The 13,847-nt window shown below is 35.7% G+C and overlaps 3 protein-coding genes across 3 annotated transcripts; 1 reads left to right on the forward strand and 2 right to left on the reverse strand.

The window, feature by feature from the left end:
* The first annotated feature begins 1,095 nt into the window (after positions 1-1,095).
* LOC108810822 (ethylene-responsive transcription factor ERF095-like) lies at positions 1,096-1,722 on the forward strand. Its single transcript, XM_056988436.1, has one exon. It carries the CDS (start codon positions 1,107-1,109, stop codon positions 1,518-1,520), a length of 414 nt encoding a protein of 137 aa, XP_056844416.1. The 5' UTR covers positions 1,096-1,106; the 3' UTR covers positions 1,521-1,722.
* A 5,027-nt stretch (positions 1,723-6,749) lies between these two features.
* LOC130495494 (uncharacterized) lies at positions 6,750-9,442 on the reverse strand. The gene is made up of 3 exons (XM_056986899.1): positions 9,422-9,442; positions 9,195-9,337; positions 6,750-8,070 (listed from the first exon to the last, which is right to left on the reverse strand). Exons 1-3 carry the CDS (start codon positions 9,440-9,442, stop codon positions 6,750-6,752), a joined length of 1,485 nt encoding a protein of 494 aa, XP_056842879.1.
* A 1,789-nt stretch (positions 9,443-11,231) lies between these two features.
* Positions 11,232-11,878, reverse strand: LOC108810152 (ethylene-responsive transcription factor ERF098). Its single transcript, XM_018582284.2, has one exon. The coding sequence runs from the start codon at positions 11,816-11,818 to the stop codon at positions 11,408-11,410; it is 411 nt and encodes a 136-aa protein (XP_018437786.1). The 5' UTR covers positions 11,819-11,878; the 3' UTR covers positions 11,232-11,407.
* Positions 11,879-13,847: the final 1,969 nt, after the last annotated feature.

Consider the following 13,847-nt stretch of genomic DNA (forward strand, 5'->3'; position numbering starts at 1 on the left):
TGAGACTTTATCTGTGACATTAGTAATATATAAAGAAGTAGAACTAATTCATTTATAATCAATTAGTTTTAAGTTGGTTTAACCTTTATACTATCTCTTTCTTCAACCCGACTGGTGTTGACACCAGTGAGAAAAAAGAAAGCTTCACCTCATAGTAGGTAGTTATATTCTTTCTTTTTTTGTCGACTATCCATCTAAATTAGTAGGTAGTTATATTCAAATAGTTAATCGATGGTCTGGCAGATAGCTATTCAAATTATATCCAAATGTCTGACGTTTGTAGGAGCAATATGAAAGAGCAAATAATGCATCAGTTCTTCGCAGAGAATATAAGTTTTGTTTATCTTAATACAGAAAGAAAATCACACTCGTTCATATATCACAATGCACAAAGCGGTCAAGATTATATATGGTTTACGAAATTACTTTTGAACTTTGGTCGAAGAAAACAAATAACAGTAAGTATGCAAAATTTTTTTAGTACATCCTGTTAAATGCGAGGTAGATTCATTATTCATATGATTTTATGTATATAATATATTTGTATTTAAAAGATTCAAACATATTTCTATGCATTTCGTAATGGTCAAGTGGAAATTTCAAAGCCTAGAATCTATCACACGTGCGGTCAGAGTTTGCACGTGATAATAATATTTTAATTTTGTCAAAAAGGAATCTTGACCGAAAAAAAGTGAGAGGCTGAAATCAAATGTTGTCCGTTGTCACAAAATACTTCCTTTCAACTTAGCCGTCACCTTGACCATCCAGATTCATTGGACTTCACTCACAAGTTCAATATTTTCTGTCTTAGCCCCTCAAATATTCAGAAATTGCACTAAACGAGGAGCTGCCACAATTTTTTTCCATTTGTTTGCCAATCCCAATCATTTCTTTACTATGACAATGCACGTATACATTTTTAGGATGCAATCTACCCCATGATCAAATTGTTTTTCATTAAAATAAGGAGGCTTTTGACTCCTCGCACGTGCTTTAAAATAAGATCCACTACATTTTCAATAGTCAACATTACCTCCACGTATAAATAAACTATCACTACTATCAACACATGTACATGCAAAAAATATAACTTAAAAGCTTAACTTATGGAACATGGAGTGTCTAACACGAATGAGGTGAAATACAGAGGTGTAAGAAAGCGTCCATGGGGGAAATATGCGGCGGAGATACGGAACTCCGCCAGACATGGTGCCCGTGTCTGGCTTGGAACGTTTAACACTGCGGAAGACGCGGCTCGGGCCTACGATAGAGCTGCTTTTTCTATGAGAGGTCAAAAGGCCATTCTAAATTTCCCTCACGAATACCCAATGATGACAGACGGTCCAAGTGGCCGCAGCGAGAATGTTGTGGCTTCTTCGTCGTCCCAGTTTAGTGGAACAGGCGGTAGTAGCGTGAAAGAAGTCATTGAGTTTGAGTATTTAGACGATAGTTTGTTGGAAGAGCTTCTAGAAGGTGGAGAGAGTTATAACCAGGACGATCAGAATGACGCAAACCATTAATTGTAGATTTTCCTAGTTCTATCATATTTTTTTTTTATTGTTGGAGAAACTAGTACTAATCATGATTTTATCCAGGACGATCAGAATGACGATCAAGGAAGGTTTTCTGTTTGTCACTTTTCGCGGGAATTTTAAATGACTATTTTCTCAAATGTTACTTGGTATAGTATTATACAATTTTGTATTATACAATCATGCTAGATGGTTTTAGAGTATCTCTAATATGTCAAAAACAAAAAGCAAAAAGCATCTCTAATAAGCATCCCCATGCATCCTCATTTTAAAGGGAACCATTCTGAAAATAAGTGAATGAGGATATCTTACTCGAATGGTCATCTTCAAATTTATATTTAAATTTTCTGTAATTTATAATTTATTCTCAATTTTTAATAATCGTTAACCTTTCATAAACAAATAAAATATAATATTTGAATAATTTAAAATAAAATATTTAATTACAAGTTGTATAAAATGTAAATAACTCTGGGAAAACATGAAAACATTACAACAAAATAAGTAAAAAAAACTAGAGCATGCGATCAGACAGGTATTTATTTAACATTTTCTTGATGTAATTTTATGTTGTTACATCATGACATACTATATATAAATTATAATACAAATTTTGACTAAATAGTAATATATACAAATTTTCACTTTCCGTATTTCTAGAAAGTTGGTTTTACTACAGTGATTGATATTTTTCTTGGGTTTAAACTAGACATCTTGTAAAACACATGAGTCTAATAGATTAAATGAAAACTTCATATAAAAAAATTATATATTAGATGTCACTACAAAAAAAGAGGTATATTGAATCATTTATTCTAAATATTTGCATTAGTTATAAATAATACAAGTGAATTTTATATCATTTACAAAAATGACTCTGAAAGTGGTGATGCAAATAATTCACATTAGTTTAAAACATAATTGATGTTAACATTTATAATATTTGCATCATTTATTGTAATTGGTGTTGATATGTGTCACTTGCAAAAATTGATGTCAATATTTGTATCACTTAATACAAATGATGTTGAATATTTTTATCAGTTACAACAATTGATGTTAATGTGAATTTTAATTTTAACGTAAATAAAATATTTGATTATTGATAAATTATTAATAATCCTATTATTATTTGTTCCATAATTAATTGTTATCTTTTTTTTTTGTAACACCAAATACTTCATTCAACTTAATCTTCAACGTTTAGTGTAGCTACAACAAACGGTTCGTTCAACAAAGCTTGCCTAGCTAGTGCATCGGCATCTTTGTTGTTTTCCCGTCGGATCCAAGAAAAGGAAATACAATCAAAAGCAAGACTAATGTTGCAAATATCAGCAATTACTCCATAGACTTCAGGGAAAGACGAGCCCGAGGTAATGGCTTTGACGAGCTGTAGGGAATCAGACTTTACGTGCACACGAAGGAATCCCTTTTCAATGCACAGCGTGATGGCTTCTCTTATTGCAAGTGCTTCCGCCACCAATGGTGAGCTGACAAAGTAGCAGTGCGCCATGTATGAAGCTCTGTTTTGTCCTGTGTCCATGATCCAGCCCAAACCTGCAACCAAACGATCAGAATGCCAGGAAGCATCGGTGTTTACAGTAATGCAGTTGGACCCTGTTTGATAGGAGGGGTGGACGGCATTTCGAGGAGGAGATGCAGTAGTGGTTTGAACCGTTAGCCACTCCCTAGCTGCCGAGAGAGCTTTAGTCAAAGTTTCCTCTGGCGTTATCATCTTGTTGTTGAAGAGGAGGTTATTCCTAGAGGTCCAGATGGCCCAGAGAATCCATGGCGCTAAAGGTCCCAATGCGATTCCCGAGGGTGGAAGGCAAGTCAGCTTGCTCAGAGTGGGCCAGCAAGAGACAAAATCTACTAGTCTTCTAGAGTCCAAGCATTGAGTATATGGGGCTAGAGACCAGACATTTTGGGCATACTCACAGTGGAAAAGAAGATGACTAATAGATTCGGCATTGTCGCACCTTTTGCATTTGGGGTTCACCGCTATGTTTCGAGCTACAAGCTGAGCTCCTACAGGGACCGCTTGGTTCATGATCTTCCAAAGGAAAAGCTTAATCTTTGGAGCTGTGTGAAGATTCCAGATGCTTTTGTTCCAGTCGAAATCGGCGTGGTGGGGAGTTGGCGCTGGTTCTCTACGGGTTTCCATGGCCTTCCAGTAGCCTGACTTAGTGCTATACTCTCCTGAAGCTGTACCGAGCCAGACGAGCTTGTCCGGAGCTCCGGTGGTGCTTGGCTTGATCGATAGGATTCTATCCTCTTCGAAAGGCAAAATTCTGGCTATTTCCTCTCTGTTCCATTCTGTTTTATGAGGGAGAAACAGAGTTTCGACTTTCAAATCTAGTTGGAGTTCCGGAGCTGGGCCTGTGGGGCGTTTTTGTTCCTTGAAACTGAGCCATGGATCATTCCAGATATCAATAGATTTTCCATTGCCTACTACCCATCCTGTATTGCTCATGAGGAGATCTCGGCCTATTAAGATGCTTCTCCAACCATGGGATTCCACAGACCGGCTCTGAGCTTGTAGGAAAGATGACTCCGAGAAGTACTTTCCTTGGAGTACCCGACTAAGAAGGCAAGAGGGATTATTGAGAAGTCTCCAGCTAAGTTTGGCTAAGAAAGCGTCGTTGTAGCTTTGGACATCTCTGAATCCAAGTCCTCCTGCACCCTTTGGTTGTGTCATTTTATCCCAAGAGACCCACGCCATTTTACGAGTTTCGCTACTTCCGTCCCACCAGAATCTAGTAAAAGCTGATTGGATTCTGTCGCAGAGTGAGATTGGAAGCTTGAAGCAACTCATAGCATAGGATGGGATGGGGGATAAGACACTTTTTAACATCACAAGTCTCCCTGCCGTTGAGAGATGTCGGTTTGACCAACTACGGGATTTAATCTGGATCTTATCGACGATGGACGAGAAGAGATCTTTTTTCTTTCTTCCAAAGAGCTCCGGTAGGCCAAGATACTTTCCCATCCCGCCCTCTTTTTCAATTTCCAGTGAGTTGCGGAGAGTAGTCTTGAGGGAGTTGGGCGTGTGTTTGGAGAAAGTGATGGAGGATTTGGTCGGATTGATAGTTTGACCCGATGCTTCTTCGTAGCTTTGCAGGATTGTCTTTAAGGTTGTTGCATCCTCCACTTTTGCCTTGATGAAGAACATTGTATCGTCTGCGAACAATAAGTGATTTACTCTTGGACACCCATGAGCAACCTGAATTCCCAGCATCGAGCCTGATTCTTGAGCTCTGTTACACAGTCCCGAGAGTACTTCACTACACAAAATGAATAAGTATGGTGAAAGTGGGTCTCCTTGACGGATTCCCCTACTCGGTATCACGTTTCCTCTAGGCGAGCCGTTGATGAGGAAAGCGTAGGTAACAGTGGTGACACATTCCATTATCCACGTGATGCAGCGAGGATGGAAGCCGAGCCTGTCAAGAACCAAGCGAATGAACTCCCATTCGAGACGATCATATGCTTTGCTCATGTCCGTCTTCACCGCCATGGAGCAACGTTGTTCCGCTTTGGAATTTTGGAGAAAGTGAAGAACTTCATGTGTGATCAACACATTATCCGAGATAGCTCTCCCGGGTACAAAAGCGGACTGGTTCTCAGAGATGATGGAGGAGAGTAGTGGTTGTATGCGCTTCGTTAAGATCTTGGCGATGATTTTGTAGTAAACGTTGCAAAGCGCGATCGGTCTATACTCTGCCACTGTCCTAGGACTCTGAGTTTTCGGTATGAGGCGAACGAAGGTTTCATTGCATTCAGGTGGGAGCTTCCCTGTGTTAAAGAAGTCTTGAATTTCTTGAACTATATCCATACCAATGGAATCCCAATTGGAATGGAAGAAACCCGCCGAGAACCCGTCTGGTCCCGGGGCTTTATCGGCGTGGATAGAGAATACCGCGATTTTTATCTCCTCAGCCGTTGGGAGAAGGGTGAGCTGGTCATTGTCCTCCTCTGAGATCATTGGCTTTAGGGCTCTCTCTACAATATCTTTACGTTCTCCTGGTTTGCTAGTAAACAGGGATTCGAAGTAGTGAATAACCACTTCCGAGATCTCCTCCTCCTTGTAAACAGGATTCCCTTCTGTGTCTTCTATGACTGAGAAGCCATTTGCACGTTTTCTCTTCTTTGTTGTGGCATGGAAGAAGCCTGAGTTGCGGTCTCCTAGCTTGAGCCATAATAAGCGGCTGCGCTGTCTCCAGTATGCTTCTTCTGCATTGTATGCTGCTCTGAGCTCCTCTGAAATCTTGTTTATTAGGCTGATATCATTGGTAGTGCTTGTCTGTGCTACCTCCAGCTCTTCCCTTTTTCGTTCAATGAGGATCCTGCTGTTGGATTGTTTGGATTTATTCCACTTCGAGATTGCTCTGCGAACTAAGCTGATCCTCTCAGATATTGAACTGTTCGTAGCTGAGTGCCATGTCGATCTGATTAGGTCTGTGGCTTCTTGGTTGTCCTTTAATCTCCTGTCATAACGGAATAGGCCTCGTCGTTTTTTCCTGGCAGGTTCAAAGATGGACAGGAGAGGTTTGTGATCAGAGCTCTCGTAGGGAAGGTAGACGCATCTAGCTGTCGGGAATCTTTCTGCCCAGCTCGTGTTTGCAGCTGCTCGGTCAAGTCGGCATCTGACGTAGTGAACTCCGCGTTGGCCTTTCCAAGAAAGAAAGTCCCCTGTGTGTTGTAGATCAAACAAGTCTCCTTCCGCTAAGAAGGTCCTGAAGTCTGAGAAAGACCCTTCTGGGCGTTCCGGTCCTCCATCCTTTTCTTCATTACTGATTAGATCGTTAAAGTCCCCGGTAATGAACCATGGTGAATCCCTGAGATCCGCTGTGATAACCAGTTGATCCCAAAGTAGCTTTCGTTGGGCTTTATCAGTACTTCCATAGATGAAAGACGCAAAGAATTGTTTGCCTTCATATTCGATACTCGTGTCCAGAAGGTTTGCATTGGCCTCAATGACCTCTAGTTGCAGTTCCTGTTTCCAAAGGAGTGCCAGACCTCCCGCTCCATGTCCCGTCGGTGGGATTAGATCATAGAACTCATAACCAAGTTGATCAAGTTTGTTCAGAACAAACTCATTGGGGTTTTTGGTTTCCATTAGGAAAATAATATCCGGGTCTATGCTTTTCTTCATGTCCCGTAATCGTTGGACTGTCCAAGGATTCCCCAGACCTTGACAGTTCCAACTCAGTATCTTTAAGGAACGAGAGTTGACGGAGTCTGAAAATCCGTCTTCTTCCTTTTTGTAGTCGCGGGTATCAGGTTACAGATAGGTTGATTAGAGTCCAGGGAGTTGCCTACATCGCCCTTAGCTTTTGCCTTTCTTTGTCGGGTCGATGTTGCTCTGTTAGGGGGTTCTTTTTCACCTGCCATCGAGATGTTTCTTTTGCAAGAAGGATTCTTTGATTGTTGTACCTTTCGCTTTCGGGAACTGGCACCAGCAAGTGTTTTGGGACTGGTCTGAACTTTTTTCCCTCCTGGTGGGCGTCCTGGTTTCCTTCTGGTGGCTGTCGAAGGTTGTTGTGGTAGCTCACTCTGTGATGGCTGGTCCGGAGGAGTTGGTGATGGTCCCAATCGAAGTAGAGCCGAGGTTCTTGGGGGACTGGTTAGAGTCTCTGTTTCTTCATTTATCCCCGTTTGTGCTGCTAGTGACGCTCTTACTATGTTCACCGCTGTTTCTTCTATCTCTCCTTGTGCCTCAGCCTGTCTGAATCGCTCCCTTCTGGCTGCTCTTTCAGTTGGGTCAGCACACAAAGTGTACTGGATCATTGCGTCGTGGACTTCTTCAATGGCCTTTGCGACTGCTTCTCTAGGTAAGTCTTGATGGGAACTCTGTAGAGGAATCCCTCTATCAGAAGTTCTGTGAGTCTCCTTTGAGTTGGTTGATTCTGCACGTGAGCCTCCTATCTCCAGCCTATGATTTACGGGCGTCTTGTCGCTTGAGATTCTCCCAGTGGGGGAAGTTGGACGTGGTTGAGCTTGTGTTCTTACTTCTCTGTATACTGAAGTGTGGGATGGGCGCTCTTTTGACAGATCACGTGAGTGGGATTGACGGTGATGAGGTAGCTGGGGTCTTTTGGCATAGTCATCTCTATCATCCCTTCTCTGTCTCTCTGAGTGGTTTTGGTGTCCATAGCTTCTTCTACTCCAGTCTGCTTCCTGGTTGCTTCTTCCCGAAATGTAGTTTCCTTTCTGGTGGTGAGGGTTAGGTGAATAGTGTCTATCTTGTCCTGCTTCCCCTCTTGTTCCCATGCGGTGATCATCTCTGTCATTTCGTCTTGGCGATCTGTTGCGATGGGTCAAGCTTTCTTCTTCTTTTTCCTTTTCCTTGAGTTGCTCTCTCTTCTCTGCTTTAGCTTGGAGGCAGTCACGCAGCTCGTGGTCAAGTCTGAAGCACTTCGAGCAGTGTCTCTCTAAGTTCTCATAGACGAGCTTTGCCACTACTTCATCACCATTAGCGTACTCAACAATAGAGCTTGTTATAAGAGGGAGACGACCATTTACATGCACTTTCACTCTGTAGTTCAGGGATTGGTTTTTATCTACTACTAGAAGTTGTCATTTAAATTTTGGCCTCTTTTATTATTGTTACTAGGATATCACGCTTCTTTTCTAATGAAACATACCAACTTAAATTAAACCATATATTAACATGCGCAGATCCAATTGACCTTAACCAATACCGGCTTTAAATATGTTTGGTTATTTCTTAATATAATTAGATCATACAAAACCGAACCAATCTTAAATCATTTGGAGACTGTGTTAAAAACAAATTATCGTATCACATACGTCCATCTAAATTGATCTTCACCTGTATCATATAATATCATACACATTTTTTCAAGAACAAGAATTTATCTTCTAAAAAACCTAATAAAGGTGGCATAGAACAACATATGCTTAAATACGTTTATCACATACGTTCATCTAAATTGATCTTCACCTCATCATATCACATCATACACATTTTGTTAAGAACAAGAATTGATCTTCCAAAACAACATAATATTGGCATAGAACAAAATGTAAACAACATATGCTTAAATACGTTTTTATGATGAAAATATTCCATTCTAAAAAACTGTGTATAGAGCAAACCAGAAATCAACCAAGAACAAAATATTTTAATACATGTTAATAATATCAAAATAATTATGTTTAGGCTGTAATGACATCTTATAAAGTTGTTAAAAATATAAATATTGTATTAACAAAATCAAAAATTTTAAATTTTAAAAATATAAGTTAAAAGTATAATAAAGCAAAATATTATACCAAAAATGAAACAAGATTAAATACAAACTAACAACATGTACAACACAAATTTTAACACCTTCTGATTATATATATTTAATAAAATATTATGTATATGTCAAATATATATAAGTATTGCACAAAAATATATATAATATTATATACAGATATTATATATAACATATACTAAACTAAAATATTACAAATCATGTTCCGCCTTTTAGGGTGGGTCCTAATCTAGTTAGTTATTATTTTATAGCACAAATATTTTTAATATCTATTAAGATTTTCATAACAGAAACAAAATTAAAGTATTATGAGATAATTTCTATTAATACATAAAAATACCATTTACAGAATTGAAAGAAAAATCGTAAATCAAACTCAATAACATTGATTTGAATCGTGTATACATATTCTTGTGTTTGTTTCATGTTCTTCATTCCTCTGCTATATTTCTTCCTCTTGATTGCAAGTGTCCCAATAGCTATCATTTGAATATCATCACACTTGAATACATTTCCAACCTACAAAAAGTAAAAGATAATCAAAAGGATTAAAATTTTAGATTAACTATTCAAAAGTATAGATACCATAGAATTTTGAAGTACCTTTCTTTTCTGTTTATCCATAGATGTACGTAGAAAACATACTCTTCCAGTGATTAGTAGTATCTCTCTCTATGATCTCAAAGTTCACAATATAAAAACCATTCTGAATAATATCGAAAGATATGAAGAAATGGAAACAGTGGCGGACGGAGAGCATAACGTACGGGGGCACGTGTCCCCAACTAACTTTTCATTTTTCTTTAACAAATGCTAACAAATGTATTAAGTGCCCCCAACTCAAAAATAAAATACAGTGGAAAATTATTTGTGCCCCCTATTAGGTTTACTTCTGCATCCGCCCCTGAATGGAAACCAAACATGATAATATGAGAAAAAGATTTTACAAAATGAATATGAAAGATCATCATCGAATGTAAAAACTGTTAGAAACGTTTTCTAAAAGAAAGAGGAGTAGAAGAAGATTATTGTGGCGTGGTAATTAAGAGGATAGTGGATGATTTAAAGAAATTTTTACTAGTCAAAATTTTGAGGAAAAATCGGGGCAAATCCCTATATTCATGGCAACAAATTTATCATAAATGGCATATTTTGTTTTACAAAATATAGCATTTTCATAGTAATTTTTCCTCTTAAGATAACTCAATTTTCCATTATTTAGATATATATATATATATATATATATATATATAATATATATAGATACATGAATTTAAATAGTGATAGCTTTTATTTAGTCAATATTCATTAGCTGTTACAATTTATTAATACAAAATATCAGTTTATGTAAATACATTTAAAATTTCTTTTTGACGTCGAACTCGTTTAAGCCATGAAGATTTTTAAAATGTTTATTTACATATATACCAACCATTATACAAAATTCAATCAATTTTATGAATTACTTAAAAATCAATACAATTTTTATAATACATCCATTATTTATATAGATGATATAAATTATTAATATTGAATATTTTGACCTAAATTGTTTTGACTAACTACCACGAACTCCACTTTAATTTAAACTGAATGATGTTAGTATCATTTTATTATCGATGTAACACTTGCTTCCTTTATTTAAATGATGTTAATTTTGTATCATTTATATAAGTAATGTTAACACTAATTTGTATATGTATCAGTTATTTAAATGATGTAAACTCCTATTTTGTATCAGTTTCATTGAAATGATACTAAATAAATTAATAAAATATCATTTAGTATAACTGATGTTATAATAACATAATTTGTATCATTTGTTATAAGTAATTTAAACTAGTATCAAAAAAATTTTAAACTAGTATCATTTATGTTTATGATACTATTTATGTGATGCAATACATGTTTTTTTTTGTAGTGACTGTGTTAAAATTTTCGTTATTATTTTTTAACTATTTTTTTTTAAATTTATATTATTTATTTATTTATTTATTTATGTGGTCCTAATATATTTGGTAATTTAGTTGGGATAAAGAAATAAATGAATTTAAAGATTTAGCGAAGAGTGAATCTAAATATTGTTCTTTTCTTTTTTCTCTTCTTTTTCTCTCTCATTCTTCAGCCTGACAGATGGTATCTTGTTTGAAAAGAAAGAAAAAAACAAAGATTAAGATAAAAGCTGGTAACACATGAATTTATCGTTTCCCATTCTAGACATGTTCATCATGTACACAAAGCTGAATATGAAAACAGAAGGATGATATGTTTCTCTGAGAGGTAGTAACGAATGGTTTATATGGTAGTGTACTTTGTCTGTGAAATCATATAAAGTGATACTATTGACACCATTTAATAACTTCATGATCATCTCGCCAAAGAAATATCCGAAGACCTAATGGAAACTGGTAGGTACGTAAATATCTGACAATTATATTTCATTGATACGCAAAGTACACCGTATCTTACAATTATGGCCGTGGTATGCTAACAAAATTCCAAAATAAGTACTAAATAAACAAACTACATGCAAATAATGCACGTAGCTAGCCAGCCACCAAAACGCCACATATAGTATAGAAAACAAGACTACCGTTTGTTTCTTTCTTCTGAATCGAGAAGTTCTTGAAGAACCTTATCGTCCAAATACTCAAACTCAAAAACTTCCCGTTGATTTTGTCGACTCACACCCGTAGAAGTTGAGCCCGAAGATGAAGAAGAATAAGGAGGGCGAAGCGAATAGTCGTCCATACGCGAATAATACTCATTAGGGAAGTTAAGTATAGCAAGATGGCCTCTCAGGTTATAGGCGGCTCGGTCATACGCCCTTGCCGCATCCTCAGCGGTCTCAAATGTCCCGAGCCAAAGACGGGCACCGTTCCTTGACGGGTCTCGAATCTCTGCTGCAAATTTTCCCCATGGCCTCCTCCGCACGCCTCGGAAGCGAGCTTGCTTGTCATCTTGTATTTGGTTGTTGCTCCTTCTGTTTGTTCCCTCCATAGAACTTGTTCTAGTTAGTCTGGCGGTTCAAGATTGGTTTGCTCTGAAGAGTTAATGTTATTTTGGTAACAGATTTGTGGATGGTGCATAATGTGGTGCGTATACCTATATATAAGGCTGGATTTTCACTGAGTCAGAATCGACGTTCGTTTTCATGTGACTTGACGATTCTGGGGATTGACTGTTCTTTCCTGTATATCCTTTATATTTATTTATCTTATATTTATGAATTAATTATAAAGATGTTGTTTTCCAGGAAGGTTCCATCTGCTGTAAGAATTCATATTTGGTTGTTCTGACACTTTTGGACTATTTTAATTAGTATTTGACTCTAGAGTGGCCTAAACTGTTTCAAATATACTCATGTAGAAACCTTCGTCATTAGTGTCGTTACGTAGTTTTAGCAACCCCATCTCTTACTCTGTGGTTTTCACAGAAATTTTATATATATATTTTAGTGTTATTGAATTATTGAATTTATGTTTTAATGGTTCTAGGGTTTTCACAGAAATTTTATATATATTAATGTTATTGAATTTATGTTTTAACGGTTCTCAGAAACTCAGCCAATTAAAAACAGTCATGTGGTATGTGGGTTCTATGTGAGGATCTACAAATATCATGTTTAAGAAACACTCAAAATCTCGTGCTAAAAAGCGTGGAGGTTCGAGTCCTCTTCAAGGCATAATATTGAAATGGAATAAGTTCGGCAGCGGATCGCGAAATCTCTCTCTTTTTCCTTTTCCATTTGTATTTCCTTTTTAATGTATAGAGACTCCATGAGTATCTTCAATTAGAGATGTTCTTAGACCATCTCCGATAAGATACCAAAATTGACATCATTTCACCAAATTTGATGTAATATAATTAATGTTACACCAAATCTGCTATAATATTATTCATCACACCAAATCTTTAAAATACATATTTTTATTAAATTTCATTTAATAATGTAGTTCAATTACTATCAAATTTTTAATCAAACATAAATATATTTTAATATTTATTTTTAATTTATTTTCACATTATTAACAAATTAAAATTTATTTTTATTTTTATTTACAAAATAAATCACTATATGAATATTATTATCTGTCACATACAAATGATAAAAACATAAATAACAATCTAAAATGATAAAATAATTATTTATCAATTATTAAATAATAAAAATATAAAAATTTTAGAACTAAAAACATCAAATACTCTCTTCGTTTCCAAACAATGTATATTTTAGAGAAAAAAATGTTTCAAAAAAATACATTTTTTATATTTCCAATGCAATTTTTGTGAACTAATAATAAAAATTGTGGAGTTCAAAAACATTAATTGCATTTTATAAAGTCTTGTTGGTTTAAAAATATAAGAAATATAAAATTATAGAAAATTATGCATTTATTAATATGTTTTAATAAGTTTTATTAAAAAGTGTGAAAATTTTAAAACATGTATTATTTTTAAACGGATGGAGTACTATATAATATTATTTTTGGTGTAAAATTTGATCGATGACAAAAAAGTTATGACACCAAAACATCAAAAATTAGATATAATTTTAATACCAAATTTGTTGGAGATGTCTTTAATATCCTTTGTCTATATTCCCACCGGATTATAAAAATCTTCGCAATAGTTAATAGGTTCGCAAATATCGAGATTCTCTTGAGTCCATAATACACAAAGCATAATTTGAGCACATTATGTTACCTTGTAACCCAATCCCGTAAGTCCTACGCATTCAGTGACGACAGGTAATATTTCTTTAATATTACTTTTTTGAGCAACTTTTCTTTAATATTTCTTTAATACTACTATTACTCCCTCTGTTTTTTAAAGATGCATTTTCTAGGATTTTCACACTTATTAAGAAAACATATTAAAACTTAGTTATTAATGCATAATTTTTGTAATTTTATAGTTTCTATATTTTTAAACCAATAGGATTTCAAGAAATGCAATTAATGTTTTTGAAACACATAATTTTTCATTATTAGTTGACAAAATATGCTTTGAAAACATGAAAAATACA

Source organism: Raphanus sativus, chromosome 6, assembly GCF_000801105.2.
Source record: "Raphanus sativus cultivar WK10039 chromosome 6, ASM80110v3, whole genome shotgun sequence".
NCBI lineage: Eukaryota > Viridiplantae > Streptophyta > Magnoliopsida > Brassicales > Brassicaceae > Raphanus > Raphanus sativus.

Coding starts and splice junctions, on each gene's coding strand:
- LOC130495494 (XM_056986899.1), bottom strand. CDS start 9,442: ATGGATAAACAGAAAAGAAAG. Junction 9,338..9,421: donor TGGATAAACAGAAAAGAAAG/GTACTTCAAAAT, acceptor TACTTTTTGTAG/GTTGGAAATGTATTCAAGTG. Junction 8,071..9,194: donor ATTCAAATCAATGTTATTGA/GTTTGATTTACG, acceptor CCTGAACTACAG/AGTGAAAGTGCATGTAAATG.
- LOC108810152 (XM_018582284.2), bottom strand. CDS start 11,818: ATGGAGGGAACAAACAGAAGGAGCAACAACCAAATACAAGATGACAAG.
- LOC108810822 (XM_056988436.1), top strand. CDS start 1,107: ATGGAACATGGAGTGTCTAACACGAATGAGGTGAAATACAGAGGTGTA.